The following is a 25,173-nucleotide window of genomic DNA, read 5'->3' on the forward strand; positions in this document are numbered from 1 at the left end:
TAAGTACCTGAGTACATCCTCAGTTCTCTGAAGTCATTAGTATCTAGACAAAGAAATGCTCCCAGAATGTTAACAGGAATCCACCCAGATTAACATTTCTTAATCAATGGAAAAGAACAGTAATCAACTCATTAAATTTGCACATGTGTCAAGCTAGGGAGAACTACCATATCAGATGCGGAAAAATCAGGATTCCAAAGGATCCACTCTCTAGCACGGAATGCATGTACAATGATGAAATTTCACATCCGTAACTGGAATCATGCTCAGGACCTAAGAAATCAATTGTGCAAATGCGGAATGAGGGCAACGTATCTTAAAATAAGCTTTAATTTATAGTGACAGAAAGCAGATCAGTTATCTGGGGGTGGAGAGTTCAAAGGAGCAGTAGGAAACTTTTGGGAGTTAAGGAAATGTTTGTTATCTGAATTGTGATTTTGTAGCTATGCACATATGTCAAAACGGGTCAACTTGTTCATGCAGTTTAATCTGTAACCGTGTTTTTAAATGCATCTACTTCATTGCCAGTCGATTAAATCTAATTAAAGTTGTAATAAAATAGTTCTTGTGCCTATGTGGGCAGGTGAAGGGAATGAGGCATAGAATTTTAGTGGTTTGCAAACTTATTAAAATTCAACAATATGGACTCCAGGAAACAAACTGAGGGTTTCAGAGGGGAGAGAGTGGGGGGATGGGTGAGCCCCGTGGTGGGTATTAAGGAGGGCACGAATTGCATGGAGCGCTGGTGTCATACACAAACAATGAATCATGGGGCACTGCATCAAACACTAATGATGTACTGTACGGTGACTAACAAAAGAAAAAAAACAACAATATGAAATGGCTGCCAAAAGCCAAAACAACTCTAGGCTCCTCCAACTGAAATTGTGTGTGAAAATTAGCTCTTCATCTCGTTTGGTAGACCACATCCAACGAGCACCAATATCAGAAAGACCAGATGGGATCTAAGGGTGACCGCCCCAGGACAGGGTCTGAAAACCACACTGGCCAGCAATGGCTATGGCACCAGGATCCAGCCCCACACTGGGGAGAGAAGGGACTTCCAGGGACTGCTGTGTGGAAGGATATGGCCCATCCTTTCCTGCACAGCTTCCTGCAGTTCAGACCCACAGGGAAAAGCAGATGGAGAGCAAGTAGAGCACTGGGCAGTAAGAGAAATTTCTGATGATGAAAGCAATTAAACAAGGATCACATTCTAGAGACACCTGCCCTGGGCACGTGCAGGCAGCACCCAGAGGACCCACTATGGGGACACGGGCTCTAGAGTTCTGACAGCACAACCGAGTTCTACCCCCCCGACTACAGGCTCTCTCCTTTCTAACATGCTCAGACGGGACCCCGCATCCCTAAACTGAAAGATCTCAGCTCTATGATTTTTGATACGGGCCTTAACTCCACAGAGCACGCTGGGGACACCAGAGACGGACACCTGACAACATTCGTCACCCCTGCGGCGTCATGAGCTAGACAGAGTCCGGTCCCGTTCTTCTCTAAACTCGTCGCTTTAAAAGCAGAGGACAGTGCACAAACTTACTACCAATTTCTTTTCACACAGGGATGTTATCAGCCACATTCAGCACACACTTAAATAACTTTCCGAACACTCGGAAATTTAAACAGCCGAACCGGAATCTTAAACATGACAGATAACAATACAAAGAACTAAAGAAATCTAAGGTTACAAAGGGTCAAAAGGCGCTGCAGACCTTAGTGCCATGGTGGCCCCTGGGGAGGGAGATGGGCGCGTGCTGACTGGGAAGACCGGGCAGGAGGGAACGGAGCCGGCGAGTCGGGGAAGAGGGGCACAGATGAACAGGGTCCAGATGTCCTGAGTGTCTCCCAGAGCCTGTCCTACAGCAGCCTAGTCCTGACCAGTTCCAACTTGAAGCCATAATGAATGGGAAGGAAAACCGACCTTCACCCTTTCACCAGGGTTGACCGAAGTGCTAAGTTCAAAATTGATTGTAAAAATTCAACAAGTCCGTTGTCCTGAATTACTGGCCTTCCCGGTGATTCTGTCACTCATTGTATTCAATCAACAACGGCCAGCGAACTTCCACGTTCACACCCCAGGGTTCACAGAGCTCAACAGCACCATTTCTCACTGGGCCCAATGTTCTCTTAAACTGGGAGGATACCAGCAGCTACAGAGGCCCAAGCATCTGTCCCCAAACATGTAGTAGGCGGTGAGCCACTACCAGAGGGTGACCCCCCCGACTCCCCCATTAGGCAAAGAGCTTATGGTGGAATAAAATCTGGCTCTGCCCTCCTCATCAGGACCATGTGCTGTGAACACATGAGCCCAACCCCAAAGTACTTCACACCCCCTTCCCCCTCCTACAGCATAAAAACCCCTAACAATCCACCTTACATCATAAAGGAAGAAACAGATGTCACTCTACTTAAAACTTGATCTCAAAGCAAACTGTAGGTTTAGATCACTTGCGTATAATTCTTTTTCTAAATTACTCTCCCCAATGATCCCAGTTCCCGAGTCTGTAGCTGAAGAGATCCTGCAAAAGCCTGCATCCCTTCTCAGGTACCCAGAGTTCCCCACCCCAACGACCAAGAAGATGAAGTTATCAAATCTACTGTTCTGACCTCCAGAAATGGAAGACGCAGACCTGACTTCCTCTCTTGTGCAACACACACTTCCAGCCTCTCCCTTCTACTCCTACCGTTAGCCCTTTCACTCTTCCTTCTTCTTACCTGAAAGCCTTCTAGGTTTCTGGGGGCCCTTTCCCCCATAGATACTCGTCTCCACACTACATCCATAAAAGGCCTTCAACTGCTCTACAAACTCTATCCTTCTAGGAGCACACACCCACCGAGATACCCTCTCTAGGGACCCAAGCAGGATTTACAAATTAGATTCCTTCTCCCCACTGAGCACAGGCTTTCTGCTCTCATGGAGCTCTTCCCCCATCTCGGGGAAGGCTCTCCACCCCACGGTGGGCCTGCCTGTACTCCCTCTCCCTGATCCCAGGCAGTAGTTGTCCCATGTTGCACTATGAGTCAAGGCTTGGCAACCCCGCAGAGCCAGACGGAAATGTGCGCGCTCAATTACCTTGGCTACCTGAGCAAAGAAACTTGCTTTGCAGCGTCTCCACTCTTTCAGAAAAATAACACGAACGACTCAAAAAAGGGACCGGACGTGGCCATCCCAATAACAGATTCCCACATCCACCAACAAGGCTAGAAAGGGCACTGAAACCCCAGTCTCATTGTGAAATCTTAGACGCTTTTGAACTATGAAGGGGAAAGGTCTCCCCTTTGGCCTTTGTGGCATCCAGAGGACCCGAGTTTGCTCTCCTCTCAAAAACCATCTGGACCAGTCAGTGAGCACCCCACAGGGAGGCAGTAAGGCTTCTCGGCTACTTCAGGGCAAACTCAGCAGGCCTGGCTTCCAGCATCTCCTGTTTACTATCTCCATGACCTTGGAAGATTATTCAACATCCTCAAGTCCCTATCCTTGTCTGCATAGTGGGCATAATAACTGATCTCAGAGAATTAATATGTTGATTCTTTCTATTCTCCCGTGAACACCAATTATAGGCCCTAAGGCAAACGTTAGTGATACTAGAACATGACACTAGGCCCCAGAGTCTCAGACTTCCCTATCAGTCACCACATGGAAATCACCTACAATGGACAAGTTATATCCACAAGACCTAAGCTGCTCACAAGATGTTCCCATTCTCAGAAATAGTATAGGAATGTGGAAAAAGATTATGAAACAGGACCCACTGGAGGAAAAATGTTCTTTGAACATTCTTTGCATCCTACTACTTCCTTACCTAATAAGCTCTGAGATGTCTCCATGCTCTAGGCCAGCATTTCCCAAAGAGCGACAGCAGTCCCTTGAGATGATTCCTGAAAATCCTGTTGTTCTAGGTCTGATCTGCAGACCGAGCCTAACGCATCCCCACCTCGGAGACTCGGGGTGCACGTTGACATCACCGCTCTGAGCAGTTCTGTGTTCAAGTTGCTTCACTCCGGATTAATCCAGCATTTCCCAAACCTCTTTGGCCATCTTTACCCCTCTGATAATATCAAGCGCCCCATTTTCCTACAGTTGACCCCAGCCTTCACGGGTCTCCAGTCCAGCCCCTCATTGTCCAGTCCACAGTCCTACAGACCCTCTCACCATGTAGGTTACACTTACCGGGGTACTGGCCCCTGATTGTACCTTCTGGTTTTAACAGCTTGAAACAAAATTCCCAGAACACACAATTCACTATTTCGAAGTATACAATTCAAAGGGTTTTAAGTAAATCTGTTTAATTGTACATCCATCACCACCATCAATTTTAGAAAACTTTCATCTCCTTCCTCCACCCCCAAAAATACCCATAAGCAGTCTCTACCCATGTCACCTCTAACCTCAAGCCCTAGACAAGTAATAACGTGCTCTCTAGATTTGCTTGTTCTGGACACGCTTAAATGGAGTCACACAACATGGTCCTGTGTGTCTGGCTTCTTTTGCTCAGCTGGCTTTCAAGGTTCATCCACGTGGTAGCCCGTATCAGGACTTTGTCCCTTTTTGTCCTAACACCAGTATATGGATGTACCAGGTTTTGTTTATCCATTCATCAGCTGACAGTTACTTAGGTTGTTTTCACCTGTTGGCTATTACGAGCAATGCTATTATGAACATTTGCATAGTTTTTCCGTAAACACCGTTCCATTTCTCTCGGGTATATATATTTAAGAGTGGAATTGTGGAGTCACGTGGGTAAGTGTGCTTAACCTCTTGAGAAACTGCCGAAGTATTTTCTAAAGCAGCTAACATGGGACGTTCCCACTGGCAGCACAGGAAGATGTTCATTTCTCCAGTCTCACCTACACTTGTCACTACGTCTTTTTTTTTTTTTTTTTTTTTAGATTTTATTTATTTATTTGACAGAGAGATACAAGTAGGCAGAGAGGCAGGCAGAGAGAGTGAGAGGGAAGCAGGCTCCCTGCCGAGCAGAGAGCCCGATGCGGGACTCGATCCCAGGACCCCGAGATCATGACCTGAGCCGAAGGCAGCGGCTTAAACCACTGAGCCACCCAGGCGCCCCGTCACTACGTCTTTTTGATTCGACATCCCAAGGGGCATGAGGCAGTAGGTCATCGTGGTTTTGTGACTGTGTCTTTGATGTCCCACTAGTGAGGTGACGATCGCTCTACTCCAGCCACCCCGCTGCCTTCTCACTATGCACCGTATCAGTTCATCAAGACCCAGCTTAAATCCCACAGGTTTCTTAGACCATCTGTGACCACCAAGGCTCCAAGCTCGATAACAGTGACGTCATACATGGCTTTTGTGTACACTTCCTGCAGTGGCAGGGGTTTTGGCTGATGAGGGCTTCTCTCCCCCACCAGACTGTGTGCTCCTTCAGAGTCCGGGAACGTTCTTCCGTTTTTCAGTGCTCATGCAGCAAGCCGTCCGGCAAGTGGCTGCTAGCACACCAATGCCTGCAGGTACAACTGAACGCAGGAGCTGAGGCGGAGCTGGGTAGGCTGGAAGAGTGGGCACACTGGGTCTCGGACTGGGAGGAAGGAGCAGAAGCAGCAAGTAGTGGAGATGAGTGTCCTCTCTTAGAGGGAACTATAGGTCCTCGTGCAGAGGCTAGAACTAATCAATGTGAGGTTTCATACGATTTCAACCTTTATTTTTTGAGAGAGATTTTATTTGAAAGAGAGTGTGCATGTGTGAGGTGGGGGTGGGGAGTAGGGGAGTGGGCAGGGAGTAGGGGAGTGGGCAGGGGGTAGGGGAGTGGGCAGGGGGTAGAGGGAGAGGAAGAGAGGGAATCCCAAAGCAAGTTCCCATGCTGAGAGTTGAGCCCAATGCAAGGCTCAAGCTCATGATCCTCACATGACCTGAGCCAAAACCAAGAGTCAGATGCTCAGAGCACTTGGGTGGCTCAGTGGGTTAAGCCTCTGCCTTCGGCTTAGGTCATGATCTCAGGGTCTTGGGATCGAGCCCCATATCAGGCTCTCTGCTCAGCAGGGAGCCTGCTTCCTTCTCACTCTCTGCCTCCTTGTGATCGCTGTGTCAAATAAATAAATAAAGTCTTTAAAAAACAAGTCAGATCCTCGACCAACTGAGCCACCCAGGCACCTCTAACCTTTTCTTTACTGTGAATCGCCATTTACTCTCAAGTCTAGCTTTGCTGAATTCAACAGGGGTAGGGGCAGTGACTAGTTGCTGGCTGTCCTTGTGTTTCCTCCCTCTTCCCGCCAGCACGACAGGACTCTGCAGCAGCTCTAGGATGGGGATGATGGTCTGTAGCTATCCCTCTGAGCTCTGACAGGATCCCCCGACCCGCTCAGAGCATCAGGAGCTGGAAAGTCTCTGATGTGAGCCACATCAAGAAAGAAAATCTATAGGGTCAACTGAGTGTAGACAAAGCAGGAAAGAATAACCAATGAAAGAAATGTTTCTTCAACAAATGGTGTTAGAAAAACTGGACAGCAACATAAAGAAAGAAACTGGACTTTCTTACACCACACACAAAAATAAACTCAGAACAGACAAAAGTCCTAAATATGAGACAGGAAATCATCAAAATCCTGGAGGAGAACACAGGCAGCAAACTCTTTGACCTTGGCCACAGCAATTTCTTACTAGACACATCACCAGAGACAAGGGAGACAAAAGCAAACGTGAACTATTGGGACTCCATCAAGATAAAAAGCTTCTGCACAGACAAGGAAACAATCAACAAAACTAAAAGGCAGCCCATGGAATGGGAGAAGACATTTGCAAAGGACACATCTGATAAAGGCTTAGTATCCAAAATCTAAAAAGAGCTTATCAAACACAACACCCAAAAAGCCAATAATCCAGCTAAGAAATGGGCAGAAGACATGAATAGACACTTTTCCAAAGAAGACATCCAGATGGTCAACAGACACAAGAGAGATGCTTAACATTACATGGCAACAGGGAAAGACAGATCAAAACTTCAATGAGATACCACCTCGCACCTGTCAGAATGGCTAAAATCAACAATGCAGGAAACAACAAACATTGGTGAGGATGCAGAGAAAGGGGACGCCTCTTGCTCTGTTGGTGGGAATGCAAACTGGTGCAGCCACTCTGGAGAACAGTGTGGAGCCTCCTCAGAAAGCTAAAAATCGAACTACCTTATGATCTATCAATTGCACCACTAAGTATTTACTCAAAGGATACAAAAATACAGATCTGAAGGGGCACCGGCACTCTGATGTTTACAGCAGCATTATCAACAATACCAAACTATGGAAAGAGCCTAAGTGTCCATCAACTAGTGAATGGATAAAGAAGATGTGGTATAAATACGGATACACACAGGAATATTACTCAGCAATCAAAAAGAACTCAAAAAAAAAAAAAAACTCTTGCTATTTGCAAGGACAAGGATGAAGCTACAGTTTATTATACTCAGCAAAATGAATCAGAGAAAAACAAATACCATGTGATTTCACACCCGGGTGGAATTTAACAAAATGAAACAGATGAACATATGGGAAGGGAACAACAACAATACTATACTCTATGGTAACTAACTAGAATTTAAATACAAACTTGAAAGAAAAAAAAGAAAATCAAATCCACAGTGAATCAAGAGATAGAACTGCTGAATCCAAGGCCAACGGAGTCATAGTCTCCCAAGACTGCAAGTCATTAACTTTGGTTTCTTACACTGATTTCACTCAGCTGTTCCAGAAATCAGACGCAAAGCGCTCTGTGCTAGGCTGTGGCTACTTGAATCACATCATTATTTCAATAGCTACCGATGAATCAAGGAGGAACACAACCCAGTCGGGAAATATGGTTCAATGAATGTGGTCTAGCATCTGGATTGATAGAGAAGGTCCATACTGGAAATACAGCAAGAACTTTTCTGCACAACAAAGATTCTGTTGGGGCTTCCAATGTGTCTCTCGAATCAGTAAGAAACCCTAAGATGCTGACACCAGAACATTCAAAAATAGCTCTCTCCCGTGGCCACACATGCTGGACTTACGCTTCTAATGTGCGTTCATGAGCAAAAATTGCGTAATAATGTCAGCAAAATTATTTGGCTACAACCTAGGACTCAGTGAGTATAATGAGTATAAACTTTAAAACAAAACCCTGAAGGAAGCAATTCTTGATCCAACTTTAACACCCAAACCCCTTAATTGTGAAATTCATAAACCTAGGGCAAGACTGGATCATCACCATCCTGTACAACTGCATCCCCTTCCCTCTAGTGGGTGTGAACATGGACCCAAGCAAATGAAATAACCCAAGTATTGAATAACCATGCACCCAGCTCCAGGCAAGGAAGGTAAGAACAGGGGCATTTAGGCGAGACGATCTATGGTGTGGAGAGCTCCGGAGGCTAGAAGACTCTCAGAGCTATCAGGGCACCCCAAGAAGTCTTCAGTAAAAGAACCCCAGCAACTTCTGATACATCTAAGTGCAACGGGGTAAGAGGAGAATGGGACGGAAAACAATGATAAATGACATCCATCAAGAGACGAGTCAAAGAGCTGCTAAAACTTTTAGCATAGTACAAAGTCATCAGAACCAAGCCACTCACCTGTGTGTTTTAAGATTTTAGAGAGAGATGTTTTAACGTATAGAAATAGAAGTCACTGAGAAAACAAAAAGAAAAATAAAATAAATTCCTTATTTTGGCAAATAGTCTCCAATATAAGTTATACCCAGAACAGTGGAACTGGGGACTTTAAGATATGGGTACTTGTATCACCGTAAATGGACAATCTTCTGTTGAAACACTGCACATTCAAATCAAGAGGAATACTTTATTTAGAATATATGTTGAATAAATAAAATCTTTTAAAAAAAAGATTTGAGAGAGAGAGAGAGTGTGTGTGTGTGTGTGTTTGTGATGTATGCATGCATGCTTTTGAGTAAGGAGAGGGGCAGAGGGAGACAATCTCCAGCAGACTCCCCACTGAGCAAAGAGCCCAAATGTGGGGCTCGATCTCACAGCCCATGAGATCATAACCTGAGCCAAAACCACAAGCCAAATACTCCAATGACTGAGCCACCTGGGTGCCCCTCACCTTCTGTTTTATAACCACAAAGAAGGCATCCTCCAAAGAAAGGAAGATAGTTGAAGACTCCACGTAAGTGAGTCTCCCAAAGCATGGGAGCCTGTCCCAATCCCAGGTCTTTCTCCACTTTGCCATACTCTTGACCTCCCATAGTAACACCTGAGTGGGGCTGCATACTAAAACACCGAAGCACATTAAAACCCATTCTTCTCTCCACATGACCTGACCATGAACCATGCTTTCAGTCAGCAGGCTTGCGTAAGTTATCAAGCTAAGTTATTTCTAGTCCAGCCCTGAAGGAGACTAATGCAGTACGTGGTCTTCTTTATGGCACTAGAGTAGTCAAAGGTAGAGACCATTTTAGCCCCCCAGGTGTCCACCACACTTTAGAGAAATAAAATGGTTCTGGGTCATTCTATTTGTTGAATTGCTCATATCTCCCATCACTGCTCATGTTGAACATGGTCAGTAAATATCCATAAGGAAGTAGAAATGTTTCTACACTGAGTTCTACAACCAGCAAGGAAATACTAAATCAATAGAGAAGTCTACAGAACAGCCTTCTTTCACAGAAACTTTCACTGGGCTGAAAATTATACCCTGAAATCCACTGAAACACAGACCATCTGAAATGGGATTCCCCTCTCACTAAATTAGCCAAAGCAGCCCTCCTCCCCACAAAGGACTTTCCTAAGCTTACTAGCTCCATAAGGAGTTCTCTAGAGATGGCAAGAAAGAGTTGCTTGGAAAGATCCAGAATGTTAGCATTAATAGGAATATGCATTTCTACCAAAACGTGGGTGAATCTATCTATCCCCACCTTATGCCTGAATAGTTTAAGACCATTGGTGTGGTGATTAGTTTTACATGTCAGCTTAGCTCGGCCATAGGACCCAGTATTTGGTCAAGCGGTAGTCAAGATAGTGCTGGTGAAGAGATTAGCATTTCAATTGGCAGGTTGTCTTTTTTTTTTTTTTAACCCATTACCCGTCATAATGTGGGTGGGCCTCAACCAATCAGATGAAGGCCCTAAGAGGGGGGGAAAAAAAAAAAAAAAGGTTTACCTTCCTGGAAGAGAGAATTATGACAACAGACTGGCCTCAGACTTGAAACACAATATTCACTCCTCCATAGGTCTCTAGCCTGCCAGCCTGCCCTGCAGACTGCACAACCACAGGAGACCATTCCTTAAAATAACCCACAGACCCCTCCCCAAACACACACATTCTCCCTCTCTTCTCCTGCTACTGGTTTGTTTCCCAGCAGAACCCTAATATAACCACCTAGCCCACTTTCCAATGAAACAGACCTGTACCTATCTTTCAGAGCTTAAAAAAAAAGCAAAACAGAGGAGATTGACTTAAGTCTCTAAAGAGAACTCTAGGCCCACTATGCATAACTCCTGTTTTGAAATTCCTATTTCAAATGCTTGGTAGCTCAGGAAGTTATCGGAGTCCTGGTTCCTTCAAAGGGAGCGAGACTTCAGTGGGATCTGTGAAACGCATGGTGAGGCTAGAAAATGAATCTGTTACCCCAGGAGGGGAGGCAAGGACATTGCTCAGAAAAACTGAATGAAGTCTTAGGAGCCCCTGCTCTTCAAGGAGAGGTTCAGGTTCATAGGATGACAATGACGACGAGGAGAAAGGCAGAGAGAACTAGAACCTGAGTTGGATCTGTCCCCAGTACTTTCACACAACCCCAGAATCACCACTCGACCACTGGGCAAAAGCAGCCAAGGAAGGCAGACACTTCCCTTTCTGCCCTCCGACTACCCAAAAGGACCGCTGGGCTGAAGTCTTTCTTACCTGGCCATCTGCTTGTAGGCTTCTTCTGCCACAGCAAAGATGTGCGGGTCCATGTCGCCCATGTTTTGGCCGCTGTAGGCATAGATGACATCTTGACCATAGATTGGCAGCTGCTCATAAGGATTAATGGCAACCAGCACAATCCCTGCAAACAGAGAATACAGTCAGATGCTGACAGCAAGACGGCCAGCCTGCACAAGCCTTTTATAGGCTCTGTTTATATACATCAAAACTAAACATGGAGTGGGAGAAAGAATCACAGCCAGTCACTCAACTAAATCAAGATGTGACTGAGTCTCCACCAGGCACTCTGCTAGGCTCTGGCGGAGAAAAGAAAGCCGGGCCTCCAAATACCCTAGAGTGTTGAATAAGCGCGTGTGCGTGTGCATACACAGGTGCTCAGCAAACGGCCCTCCTAAGATACACGTGAAGTGCTGCACAAGCAAATCCTGTCGCAACTGGTATGAACTGGGGACGCCAGTGAATTACTTAACCTCTAGGTGCCTCCGTTTCCTGGACTATAAAACTGGGAATCCTAATTACCTTCACCTGCTTGTCTGGCAGGTAATGATTAATAAAGAACTCTCGGACCAGCATCTTGCATAGTAAGCACAGAGTGTTAGATTTTTGTTAGCTCGTATCATTTTATATCATGTATTATTTTTCACTTTTTTAAAAAAAAGTTTTGTATCTCCTGAAAGTATGTCACAATGACGGACTCAAATACATGTTGCATGGGGAGTCAGCAAACCATCTAACACCCCCGATCTTTCATGGAAAGGCAAGGTGATATTGGAGAACATACAAAGAAAAATGAAATCCCATCTTCAAGAAATTCATGCCTTTTCCTTTCCAGTAAGAGCACAATCTGGATCTCAAGAGAACTGCTGACAGAGGTACCAAAAAAATGGGAGCTTTTCCAGTCATGTGGGGAAGTGCAAGAATGGAAAGGTCATTGCCAAGATGGGAGATCTCCTACATTGTGTTCCCCTCTGGTGTTTGAAAAGGTACACAAGTCAAGAAAATGAGAAGAGAATGGGGAAAACATCTGCCAAAAAAAAAAAAAAGTATCTGATAAAGGAGTACTATCCAAAACCAATAAAAAGAACTCTTAAAACTCAAGGATCAGAAAATGATCCATCTGATAGAAAAATGAACAAAAGATCTAAACAGAGACCTCACCAAGAACCAGAGATGGCAAACAAGCACATCACATTACCACCAGGGAAGTACAGATTACAGCTCTAAGGAGATACCACTACACACACGTTCAAATGGCCAAAACCCACAACACAGACAATACCAAATGCTGGTGAGAATGTGGAGGAATGGAAGTTCTACTTCGTCGCTGGGGGAGCGCAAAATGGTACAACCACTTCGGCGGTTTTTTACAAAACATGCTGTTACTGCAGAATTCAGCTTTCACACTCCTTGGTATTTATCCAAAGATGGTGAAAACTTTCTATGACACTAACACCTGCACGTGGATGTTCACAGTGGCTTTGACAACATCCAAAACTTAGAAGCAACTACGAGTACCTTCTACAAGTGACTCAAACTGACGCGCGGATAATGGACTTTTAGTGTTATAAAAGGGGGCTTATCAAGGTATGAGAAGACATGAAGGAAACTGAAACGCCTGTTACTAAGTGGAAGAAGCCAATCCGGAAAGGTCACGTGATTCCAACTCTACGACAGTCCATAGAAGACAAGATGATGGCGGCAGTAGGAAAGATCGTGGTCGCCAGGGACTGGGAGGAGGGAGGGATGCACAGATGGAGCCTAGGGGATCAGAGAGCAGTCAAACTACTGTCAGGGTACCATCATGGTGGATACATGTCGTCATGCATTTGTTCAAAACCACAGAATGTCCAACCACCCTGAGTGAACCCAATGGAAACAACAGACTTCGGGTGATAACAATGTGTCAGTGTGGGTTCATCGATTCTAACAGATGTATCACTCTTGAACAGAACGTTAACAGAAGGTGAGGCTGAGCATGTGTGGGGGAAGGAGGTGTCATATGGGAAATCTCTCTTTTGTACTCATTTTCATTGTGAACCTAAACACAGTTGCTTTAAAAAGTCTATTTTAAAAGGAAAAAAACATCCCAGAATACTTGGAATCATCTGGTGTACTACATTTCAGGCTAAGGGAGAGAAAGACACCCACCAAGTCTTCAAATGGAAGTTTGTCCAAAAAGACAACCTGGACCAAAAAGTAATGCCTAGAACTGATATATTTCTCCTAAAGCTAATGACTTGGAGGAGTCTCTCAAAAACAGCCTTAACATGTTGTCCTGCTTGTTAGAGGGCTGTATAAAGGCCTAATTCATGTAGCATTTTGATATTTCGGTATTATACTCCAAGGTCACATGTTTTCCTAAAATGTCTCAGCCACTTTCAGAGCAGAAAGGAGTGCTTCTTGAGGACTCTGTCTCCTGTGCCACGTTGGTCACTGTGAACAGCCGACGCCAGAGGGGCCAAGGGGCATTTGGAGGATTACGTACAAATACCAGGACCTATTTTAGAAGGGAGACTTTAAAGAGTGAAGCCGATGGTTGTTTGTTGTTGTTGTTGTTGTTTGGGGGGTTGTTTTTTTGTTTTCTTTTTTTAAAGCCCAACTTGTTGAAGTCTCTGATAACTGATGGTCTTTTTCAAATAGACTTCTCACCAGCAATTGGGTTGAAGAAGTTTTTGCGAAACTACTTCTCAAGCACTGAAGTCTCGCAGAAAAGCTCACGGGAACTTAGGAGCCAACCAACCAATTCCAAACCGAAGTGGAATAATACCACAGTGCAAAGAACTCTGGCCCTGAGGCCTCCCTTGTGATCGAAAGAGAAGACCAGGGCTCAAAGCACAACAGGGATGACCCCACCCCCACCCCTAAAGCAGCCACAGCCTGAATGCTCAGCCAGACCCCAAAAAGGTTTGCTCCTCAGACAATCATGGACAGGACTCTGGTTTTCACCATACCACTTCATACTCCCCCAAAAAGAAAAAAAAAAAAAAATGGAATGCAGGAAATTGAGAAGTTTCAAGAAAATCAAAAATGAGAATTTCAGGACTTTTGTTTTAAAGCATTTGTCATGTTTTCTGCTCATGAATTCGACAAATATTCGTCATGCACCATGTTTGTACATGGCAAAGGAGAGGGTCAGACAAAGACAGCACTATCTCAGGCTGAGAACAGAAGTCCACCGGGCATCTGTTTCTGGGGGTGTGCCCGGTGAGGACACAGACACCCGAGCTAGGGCCCTAGGATGTCTCTACTGCTCTCCTACAGACCCCCAGACTACGCCGAAGTCAGTCAAGTCACACCGTGCGGTCCATTTCTTCCCTGGTTGAGCTGTGATTAACACCAATCATCCCACAGAGATGTAGGACGGCCTAATTAAGCCACATTCTCTGATTGCAAACCCTTCAAGGGTCTCGGATGAGAGGTACTTATGAGAATGCTAGTAGGATTCCTAACTATTAGAGCTGAATACGTTCAGTCTAAAGATCGTAAGTCCTTTCAAACCCATGCAGACAACAGACGCACACCACTTACCACAGTAAGTGTAGATATGGTTCGACTCCAGGAAACGGACCTTTAAATTATGCAAAACTGCAGGCTCGTGTAGGTAGCTAAGGGCAGTTAGGTCATTTTCTCCCACCAGGATATCCGGATTCCGCAGAAAAGGCAGCTGGTTGCTTTGGACATCAATGGGGTATTCCCGAATCTAAAGAAATGCACGCAATAGACACAAAAAGGCAGGGTTAGGAAGCACGTAGCCTGCATTCGCTGTCCTGTCAGCTAAGGTCACTGCACTCACGTGATCCTGAGTGATGGAGACCAATAACCCATTCTAAGAAGGGCCAACTGAACGGAATGTTCATCTTGCCATAAGAGATGTTGAAAACTTGCTGGTGACATAATCCCAATGTATCGAGATTAAAAAATGAATGACACTAGAGATTCGGAAACACAATGAGATTTAATGACATATTCTACCGGCTTGCCGAGCTCCTCCTTAGTGGGTCTTTCGTTCTGGTTGCAATAGGAGTACTGCTCCTTCTCCCATGCAGCCAACCTTTTTTGCTCTCATTTAAGGCTCTTGCTTTCCTCCCCCCATCAACGGACCCATTCACTTCTTATTGGGATTGCCTTGCAACTAACTGCGCTACATGAACGCCCTCGAGTTGTACATCTGTTCCGCGACAGGCTGACTGCAAGCTACTCCAGGAAAATCATTTTATTTTGACGTGTGTCACCAGGGAGTCTCAAATGCAAGGTGCCAACCTTGTACCCCTAGCATGACCCTTACATGGGAGTACTCCGAAGATGTTTATTGACAGAACAGATTTATAACTGACTCACGCATATAAATATTCTATGTAATAAAAAGATGATGTTCTTTAGTGTGTAAACAGTAGACTCTTGGCTTGGGTTACCATGTTTTATCTGAGTTTTTTCATGGTGTTCTTTAAAATCCAAAAGCTTGTAAAAAACAGTTTCTCAAACACTACTTATATGTAGGCAGAGTCTGGGGTGGGACCCAGAAATCTGAAATAAAAAAGAAATCTACAAGTAGTTCTGCAACAGGTGGTCTACAGATATTTTAAGAACCACTCTTATATAAGCTTTTCAGGAAATTCTATGGGCATAGCCTCAATTTACTGGAATAAGTTTTTGTTTTTTTTTTAAAGAACATAAATATCAATGTTCTCTCTTGCCCCACTTTTAGATGGTCTTGCACAACAAGATCTTAAGGTATATTAGAGCTAGCATGTACAGGAACGGTGCTAAAATCAGCAGACAGATAAAATCTAATAGCAGATCCAGAAATAAATGCAGGCACAAAAGGAAAATTTGTTCGTAACACTGAAGTTATTAAAAGGAATTTTCCTTCTAACTGCCGCAGGTAAACTTGAAGCTGTTCAGAGAAGAAGAATTGAGCCTGTGTTCTAGTCTCATTCCCTCAGACAAACTAAGTTTTAGGTAAAACAAAAGAATAAGACCAAAATGAGAAAGAAAATGTAGTATGGTAGTTTTAAAAGCTTCAGAAAGAAGTACTTTTAAAGAATGATGGGAGAGTCAGAAGTATGTTGCAAATTTTTGTATTTTGACTATCAGTAGAATTTTTAAGCCATCATAAAACACACCACATGCAGAGTAAAATGAGAGAGGGGCAAAAGGATCTTGCATTACATAACAGAATTAATCTTAGTAACCAAGGTTTTAAGAAGTCAAAAGAAAACTAATACCCTGGGATGGCTGGCTGGCTCAGTCCATTAAGCGTCTGCCTTTGGCTCAGGTCATGATCCAGGGCTACCTACTCAGCAGGGAGTCTGCTTCTCCCTCCCTCTACTTGTGCTCTCCTTCTAGCTCTGACAAAATCTTTAAAAAAAAAAAAAAAATACACCAACAGAAAATTATGTATGGGATACAAGCCACAAAAAACTACAGACCACATGAAAAATGATTCAATGGCCATTAACCAAAGAAATGCAAATAATAGATTAGCAGCACCATTATCCACCACATAAGCAAAGGTATAGAAACTGGTAAGACCTTCAGTGGAAAGGATGTGGCCACACAGGTGTACTGTGCCCAGGTTCAGATGGACTGATCTTTCAGAAGGCAGCTGACAACAGCCCGTCAGACCCTGTCATGAATAGACTCTTTCTTGGCCTCAGGAGACAATCTCGCAAATGGGCAAAGATCTCAACAATCTATAAATCGTGAAAGTTAAACCTGACATACACCTGTGTTTACAGGCAAGCAGTTACCCACAGCATCCTGCTGAATTTATGAAGAGAATGAAATACAGCAACATCCCCACAAATTAACAACAGTTAGCCATGTTAGTGAGGTTTCCTTTCTATACGTTCCTATTGGGTGTGGGTGGGTGGGTGTGTGTGTGTGTGTGTGTGTGTGTGTGTAGGCTCTTCTTTTTGTGAAAAGGTCTTTTATCAAATTTACTCCATAGAGGAGAGTAATAAACTAGCTATCACTCCCTAGCAGGATACAGAATTTCTAGAAGATGGGCAACAAGGGGAAATGGAGTATGTTGAGATTTTAAGTTCTAGAGGTGATGGCTTCCCCCGCCACCCTTCACCTCTAGCTGGGACCCTAACCGCACCCTCCCTCTCCCTGAGTCTGTCTGCAGACCTCCCTGCCCCTGGAATGGCAGGTCTGCTCTGCATGTCCTGTGTGGCTCTGCGCCCCCCTCCCAGGCCCAGTACGCAGCCTGGGACACAGCCAAGTGCAGAACCACAGGGCTCCCCTAACTCAACCCCTGGTTGTTCAGATCAGAAAGCAGGGACCTGAGCTCCGAGTCTTAAAACCCTGAGACAGAAACGCTGGCATTTCATTTTTCCTCAGATGTAACACTCCCTCGAAAACTCTCCAAGCGCACAGAGGGAAACGCATATGCAGTTTTGTGAAAATAAGGTCCACAAACAAGCCAGCGGAGCCGGTTACAGGAAGACTGGAAAGTCAACATGCCCAGAGCCACAGCTAGGCTGGAGGAGGTGCGGGTTCAGCATCCGACGGAGCAGCGCCTGGGCTGTGAGTGTGTCCAGGGGGAAGCAGGGAAAAAGAGACTTAGGGGGTTTTCTTTAATAGGATTTTGATTCTAACACTGCTGTTAGTATCGAACGTTCACAGCTAACATGGTTTTATTTGAAATCTAAGCATTCAAGATGTGATCAGGGACCATGAAAACTTCCTGGCACAAAAGACTTCACAATGTAGTAAGTGGGCCATTGGAGGTGAAGAGGCAACCAAACGTTAACACTCGTGACAAGATTTAATTCTCAGTCACCACCCATAATGACCCTTGACACTGCCCCCACCCCACCCCGAGATGAGGAACTGACGGCCATCTCCAACTGGTCCTCACCTAGCATATTCGGACTCATCAAAACTTGAGAATATGGAGGAAGTGGTTAGGGGATTTGTCCATACTTGCACTTTCCAATAGGGCAGCATGTGTGGCTACTGAAATTAAATTCACTGAAATTAAACACAATCAAAACTTCAATTTCTCAGCCCACACGAGTCGCATTTCAAAGGCCCAGTGGATACATGTGGCCAGTGACCACCACACTGGCCAATACAGACAGACCACAGTCCACCATACCAGAATGTTCTTCTGGAGAACATTGGTCTAGATTGTTCTATACTCTATGGGTCTATGGTTTTAGAATACTTAGTAGGTGCTCAAAAATTTTTAGCTGAATGGAACGCTGGACTTTTTCATGACCTCTCTCATATCAACTCATACCCATGTTATACAGAACTACATAAAGAGAACATAATCCTAGAAACATCCTTGCATGACAACTCTCAACACAAAGATTTGGGGCTAAGAAGAAGCATATACGGTAGATAAAGCCAATTTCTTTCTCCTACTCTACCCACAGAACTAAGAGATCCAGAGAAAAGGAAGCTAGTAATAATATGGGTAACAGCTGGCAGGGGGTGGGTGCTGACCCTGAAGGGCTACACATAGCGTACTCAGGCACCGAACTAGAGAAGTCAAAATGGGCTCAGAACCATGGTGGAGCTTTGAGGTATGGTGTCTACCACCGTACATGTTCCTGGTTTGAGAAGTCAGCAAGAAACTCAGAAGTAGCTGTCCAAGGGGGTTTCAGAAAGAGTATGCATTTGGGAGGAGTATAAAAGGTACACTGGAGGTAGAGGCCAGTATCTCACCAAGTTGCTAATGGGTTTCTAAAGATTCCCAGCCTTGACCTTTTCATTTTCTAAGTCCCATGCTTACATATGTATTAGATTCATTACAAGTTAAACCAAAAGCCCCCACAAGGATACAGACGTGCTGTTTTTCACTGCTGTATAACCAGACCCTGGCAAATCATGGTGCAATTGCCTTTAATGAATCATGAATAAATGGTGACACAAGTAATTAGGGGAAGAAAATGGCCATAAAGGAAAACATAAAAGAAGTTCAAATTTTAAACAAAATGACAGCAGTATAAAAACAGAGTCCAAGTTAATCTTTTGATTCCAAATTAGCAGGAAACACAGCTTCGACATTCTGTTGGAATCGTGGGGTCCTAGTTTGGCTTTTGACTAGGTGGGTCTCAGCAATGAACAATCCAGACCACTTCCTCTATGGGCTTAATCCAGGGTTTACTCAACCTCCACACCGTTCGCATTTGGACGGGGGTGTGGGGGGGGGGGGGCTGGCTGCCCTGGGCATCCTGGGGTGCTTAGCAGCATCCCTGCCCTCTACCTGCCAGACACCAGTAGCAGACCCTCCTTAGTTAGGACAACTCAAAACGTATCCAGACACTGCCCAATGTCCCTGTGCTCGCGGGGGTGGGGAGAGAACAGGGAGCAGAAATCACTGCCTGAACCATCTCTGAGCAGAAGCAGCCAGGCAGAATGTCCTAACTGACGGAAAAGATCACTAATACAGCAGAGGAAAGGGGCAACAGTAACAGGACACAGTTCCCTCCGGAGATGGATGCTGGCAGTGATCGCACAACAGTGTGAGTGCCCTGAATGCCCTTGACGGCACACCTCGGAAAATGGTGGAGACGGTCATTTCTAGGGTTACGTGTATTTTACAATAAAAATATTTCCGTTGGAAAATTATAGCCTACTTTAGGTAAGATAACTAACTGCATTGGTAACAATATGACTAATAGACCTTTATGTGCCATTTGTTCTATAGCCTTAAACTTTTTTCATATATGTACAACACAAACTGAATAAATACGGTCTTCCTCCTATTATCCTTGCCATCTGAACAAAGACAGTCTCAACTTATTAGGTGACCAACCAAATATTCAAAGAACAGAAATAACCAGTAAAATGAAAATCACTTGCACCAAGAAGTTCTGCTGGGACGGGTGCACTGGCCGATCTCAGCTCTTACTTTGCCAGCTGTGCAGACAGTTGACACTTTCCTCAACGGCGCTGACGAGCCCCGTGGGCATTCTCTAGGTGCACAGGTCCGAGTGCGCCAACGGCCAAGTGCAGTGGTCCAGTTCTTCTGCAACATTTGCTTCTTGGCATAAAGAACCAAGCTGGCCATCTCCTGGCTGTAACAGCTTGCGATGTTTGGCACCGTCCTCAGACCTGAATAAGAGGGGCCTTTCCCTGGGCCCTGCATCTTCAAGGGCTCCATCATTTTAGACACCAAACAGAAGCTTATGAAAGAACACGTGGTCACTCTGCCCCTTGGCATCAGGTTTCAGGGCTGCCGCAGTGAGATCCGCAGCCCTCGGCACACACTCCTGGGACTAAGCCATTCGGCCCCGGGGAAATGCTCCTGTACACCTCGTGCCCCACATTGTCAGGTAAGACAACGGCCGCCAGGTGCCAGGCAGGCCTGGGGACTCTTAACACTGCCAACACCAGAGGCAGACACTGCTTCCAGGCATGGGGAGGAGCCGGCAGTCAAGATGCTTAGAGTAAATAAAGGAAAGGCAAATTGGCACATTAATGCTGCCTTTCAGAGGCACAACTGCAAAGAAAATTCACACATGGAAACACCAATACCAGGCCCAGTGTCCAGGTTCCCACTTCCCCACAGGCTTGGGGCTCCAGAGGCCCTCACAAATTAGTACAGTGTTTGCAATCACGGCAACACGACAAGAGGAATATGTTGCAATACTCCATGATTCATGTTCCTCTGCAATTTCTTTACACACAGGTACAGGCACAACATGCTTAAAGATAACAGTTATTTACACTGGCAGCCAGATGGCGATGGAAGAGTAGGGAGTTGCAAACGTGTTTTTAATATATTAGATGTTTTAGTTTTCAAAAATCAGCAATGTGGGTTTCACGTGCCTGTTGATGAAGCATGTCTTTACTCGCAGAGGCAGGCTCACACCCACCCGCTTGCCTTGGCCCCACCAATGTTCAAGGGCTGGGGTACGTGGAGACACAGGTAGGGTACATCCCCCTCCTTCAAGCTCCGGTGTGGCCGTCTTCCTCTCACACACACTCAGGGAGGGCCCTGCACAGAGGGAGGCCTTCTGTGAAGGTGGCTGTGGGACGCTGGATACGAACTCCAGGCAGGAGACTCTCAGGGATGGATGGAACATACCCAACATCACAAAGGCCACGTGTGAAACAGCCACAGCTAATGTCATCCTTAATAGGAAAACCAGAGCTTTTCCCTGACAGTCAGGAACAAGACAGGGACACCCACTCTAACCATTACTATTTAACATAGTACTGGTAGTCCTCGCCTCAGTATTCAGGCAACAAGAGGAATGAAAGGCATCCAAATCAGCAAGAAGGAGGTCAAACTTTCACAGACAACATGATAGTCTATTTAGAAAACTAGAAAGCACCAAAAAATTGCTCAAACACATGAATTCAGCAAACTTGCAGGACATAAAAATCAACATATAGACATCTGTTCCATTTCTCCACACTAACAATGAAGCAGAAGAAATCAAGGAATCAAGTCCATTTGCAACTGCACCAAACACCATAAGGTACCTAGGAATAAATCTAATGAGAGAGATAAAAGAAAAAAAATCTGTACTCTGAAAATGATAGAACACTATGGAAGAAACTAAAAACGACATAAGGAAACCGAAAAACATTAGATGCTCATGGATCAGAAGAATATACATCGGTAAAATATCTATGTTGTCCAAAGTAATCTACAAATTTAATCCTTATCAAAATACCACCAGCATTTTTCACAGAGCTAGAACAAACAACTCTAAAATTTGTATTGAACCACAAAAGACCCCAGATAGTCAAAACAATCCTGAAAAAGCAAAGCAAAGCTGGAGTTACCAGGAAAGTATGGTACCGTCCCATAGATCAGACACACAGATGAACAGACACACAGATCAATGGAACAGAACAGAGAACGCAGAAATGGACCCACAACTCTCTGGTCAACTAATCTTTGACAAAGCAGGAAAGAACATCCAAGGGGAAAAAAGAGTCTCTTCAAAAAATGGTGTTGGGAAAGCTAGACAACATGCACAAGAACGAAACTGGAGTGAAACTTTCTTACAGGGCACAAAGATTAATTCAAAATGGAGGAAAGACCTAAATGTGAGACAGGAAACCATCAAAATCCTAGAGACAAACATGGGCAGCAACCTCTTTGACCTCGACCACAGCAACTTCTTGCTAGACACGTGGCCAGAGGCAAGGGAAACAACAGCAAACGTGAACTACTGGGACCTCATAAGATAAAAAGCTTCTGCACAGTGAAGGAAACAGTCAAGGAAACTAAAAGGCAGCTCGCGGAATGGGAGAAGACATTTGCAAAGGACATATCTGATGACGGGTTAGCATCCAAAATCTATAAAGGGCTTATCAAACTCAACACCCAAAAAGCAAATAATCCAGTTAAGAAATGGGCAGAAGACCTAGACCCTTTTCCAAAGAAGACATCCAGATGGCCAACAGACACATGAAAAGACACTCAGCATCGCTCATCATCAGGGAAATGCGAATCAAAACCACAATGAGATACCACCTCACACCTGTGAGAATAGCTAAAATTAACAAATCAGGAATTAACAGATGTTGGTGAGGATCCGGAGAAAGGAGAAGCCTCTTGCACTGTTGGTGGGAATGCAAGCTGGTGCAGCCACTCTGGAAAACACTGTGGACGTTCCTAAAAAGTTAAAAATAGAGCTACCCTACCACGCAGCAATGGCACTACTAGGTATTTACCCACAGGATACAAAAATACAGATTCAAAAGGGCACAGGCACCCTGATGTTTACAGCTGCATTACCTACAATAGCCAAACTATGGAAAGGGCCCAAGTGTCCACCAACTGACGAATGGATAGAGAAGATGTAGTATAAACATACAATGGAGTATCATTCCGCCATCGAAAAGAATATTTTACTATTTGTAATAACATGGATGGAGCTTAAGTGTATTATGCTAAGTAAAATAAGTCACTCAGAACAATAAACTTCAGGGCACCTGGGTGGCTTAGTCAGTTAAGCATCTGCCTTTGGCTCAGGTCATAATCTAAGGATCCTGGGATCAGCCCTGTGTTGGGGGCGGGGTGGGGGGGGTCCATGCTCAGCAGGGAGTCTGTTTCTCCCTCTCCCTGCCCCCCCAACCCCTTGGGCTCTCGCTCAAATAAAATCTTAAAACACACACACACACAACAAAAACAGACAAATTCCATATGATTTCACTCATATGTGGAATTTTTTTTTTTTAAGTAGGCTCCACACCCGGTGTGGGGCTTGAGCTCTTAACCCTGAGAGCAAAACCTGACCTGAGATCAAGTGTTGGCCACTTAACCGACTGAGCCCCCAGGCACCCCACCATATGTGGAATTTAGGGAACAAAACATATGAACTTACGGGAGGAGGAGGAAAAGAGAGGGAAGCAAACCATAAGAGGCTTAATAGAGAACAGACTGAGGCTTGATGGAGGGAGGCAAGCAGGGGGATGGCTACTCAGGCGCTGGGCATTAAGGAGGGCACCTGTCATGATGAGCACCAGGTGTTGTAAGTGATGAACCACTGAACTCTACTCCTGAACCAATATTGCAATGTTCACTAGGATTTAAATTAAAAAAAAAAAAAAATTAAATGCAAAACCATGGAAATGGTGAGTTTTCCCCGCCACTAGAGGGCAGGAATTACAAGGGAGGTGGAGGCAAGTACCCTAGGGCCGCTGGGTTCAGCTCTGCCGCAGGCAAACGAGGAGGGAACTTCGCATCACCACGGTTTGCCAACTGGCACAGAGATGTCTGACCGGGTTTAGAAGCAGCACAGCGGTAAGGGTGGGCACACCTGGCTACTCCGCACCCATCACAGCCGCGGGGAGAAAGAGAGGAAACTCCTTTTCCAAGAAGTTTCCCGTTGGCTTAAACAGAAAGTATCTTACATTGTGCTCAGGGAAACAAGCCAGACGCAGGACAAATATGGTAGAACCCAGAGCCATCAAACTCAGACCCAAACAGTGTTACCAGTACCTGCAGGGAGGGGTGGGGAGTTAGCACTGAATGGAGAGTTTCTGTTTTGCAAGATCAAGAGTTCTGGACGAGGATGGTGGTTCAACAAAGTGGAAGTACTTTATGTCACTGAACTGTGCATTTAAAAATGGTCAGTTTGACGTTTTGTGTATTTGACCACAACTAAAATGATAAGCGACGCTGAAGAAGAAACATCTCAGAGGAACACTAAGAAGACGGACCACCTTGAGCTGAGCACACAAGCGAGCAGTAAGGTAGAAGCTGGGGGTGGGGAGGGGGCGGGGGAGGACACTGTCGTTCCAGAAAAGAATGAACGTATCTTCGTCCTTCACCACCACAGGGAAACCCGCACTCTTGGCCTGCGGTGGTGGGGAGGGTGGGGAGCACTGCAGCTGGATTCCGGCCAGCCCGGTACACGAGGACGCTCTCGGCTACAGAGCAGAGGCTCTTCAAGCTCGCAGAGGCCAGTCCTCCAACTTCTGCTCTCCTGCCTCTGGGCCACCGCTCACTCAGCTTCGTCGCTCCTAGTGACCACTTGGTCCAGCAGTGGCCAAACCACACTCTGCAAGTGACCCGGACAGAGCTGGAGGTTCAGAGGCCATTATTTCTCCAGGGCTGCTAATCTTCACCCCCGGCATCCCTTCTGATCACACGCTGACTGGCCACATAGCAGGTGGGGAAGGGGGGGTCTGGGGCAGCTGCCAGGATTAGTCACGCTGGGCAGATTCTCAGCTGGGGAGGCAAGCATCTGCTGTTTTAGCAACGCGGCAGGTCATTCCTCACTACCTCCGTACAACCCTCTAAAAACACCCACCCACTTAAAAGATCATCTAAAATGAGATATGTTAGAAGAGAAGTTACGCCAGTCAAGTGGGGTGGGAAGTTATTCCACACAGTAAACATGACTCCATCTGTCGGGAATTTAGATTCTCGCCTCAAAACCAAGAGGAGGCGAGCCAAGTCCGCCTGCCGGGAAGGGGAAGGTGAGGCATGCACACCTTGGTGTGAAAGTGTAGCTCAGTGTCCCAGTTTTACCAAGTGATGGGCTTGAGGGGATGCAGACAGATGTTAGTAAGCAGAGCTGTCCCATCTTCCTGCCGACCCATGAGTTAATCACCAACCACAGTAAATACTATGTGAGCAAAGGCTAAGACAAGGTCCATTTCTCAAGTAGGTCATTGCTAAAGAGAAAGACAAGATCAAGATGCTTGAAGGAAGAAAGAACAGCAAGACAGTCAATGATCAAAGCCTAAATGATACGGTCCCAACTTTGAGGGCTGCTGTAATCTTGGGGGGAGGCCAGGAGCTCCCCGGCCTTCCCTCCACCCAATTCCTGCCCCACGGCAGCCCCTCCAACATAAC

General features: G+C 45.4%; 1 protein-coding gene across 2 annotated transcripts in view; it reads right to left on the reverse strand.

Moving 5' to 3' along the window:
- MYO5B (myosin VB) overlaps positions 1-25,173 on the reverse strand; it is a 339,470-nt gene that overhangs the window by 168,603 nt on the left and 145,694 nt on the right. For both annotated transcript variants that reach the window (XM_046024282.1, XM_046024281.1), the window contains exons 3-4: positions 14,418-14,589; positions 10,866-11,010 (exon numbers count right to left, since the gene is read on the reverse strand). In XM_046024282.1, the coding sequence (XP_045880238.1) occupies positions 10,866-11,010; positions 14,418-14,589 (317 nt within the window). The remainder of the gene's footprint in view (positions 1-10,865; positions 11,011-14,417; positions 14,590-25,173) is intronic.

Source organism: Meles meles, chromosome 12 (assembly GCF_922984935.1).
Source record: "Meles meles chromosome 12, mMelMel3.1 paternal haplotype, whole genome shotgun sequence".
NCBI classification, from domain to species: domain Eukaryota; kingdom Metazoa; phylum Chordata; class Mammalia; order Carnivora; family Mustelidae; genus Meles; species Meles meles.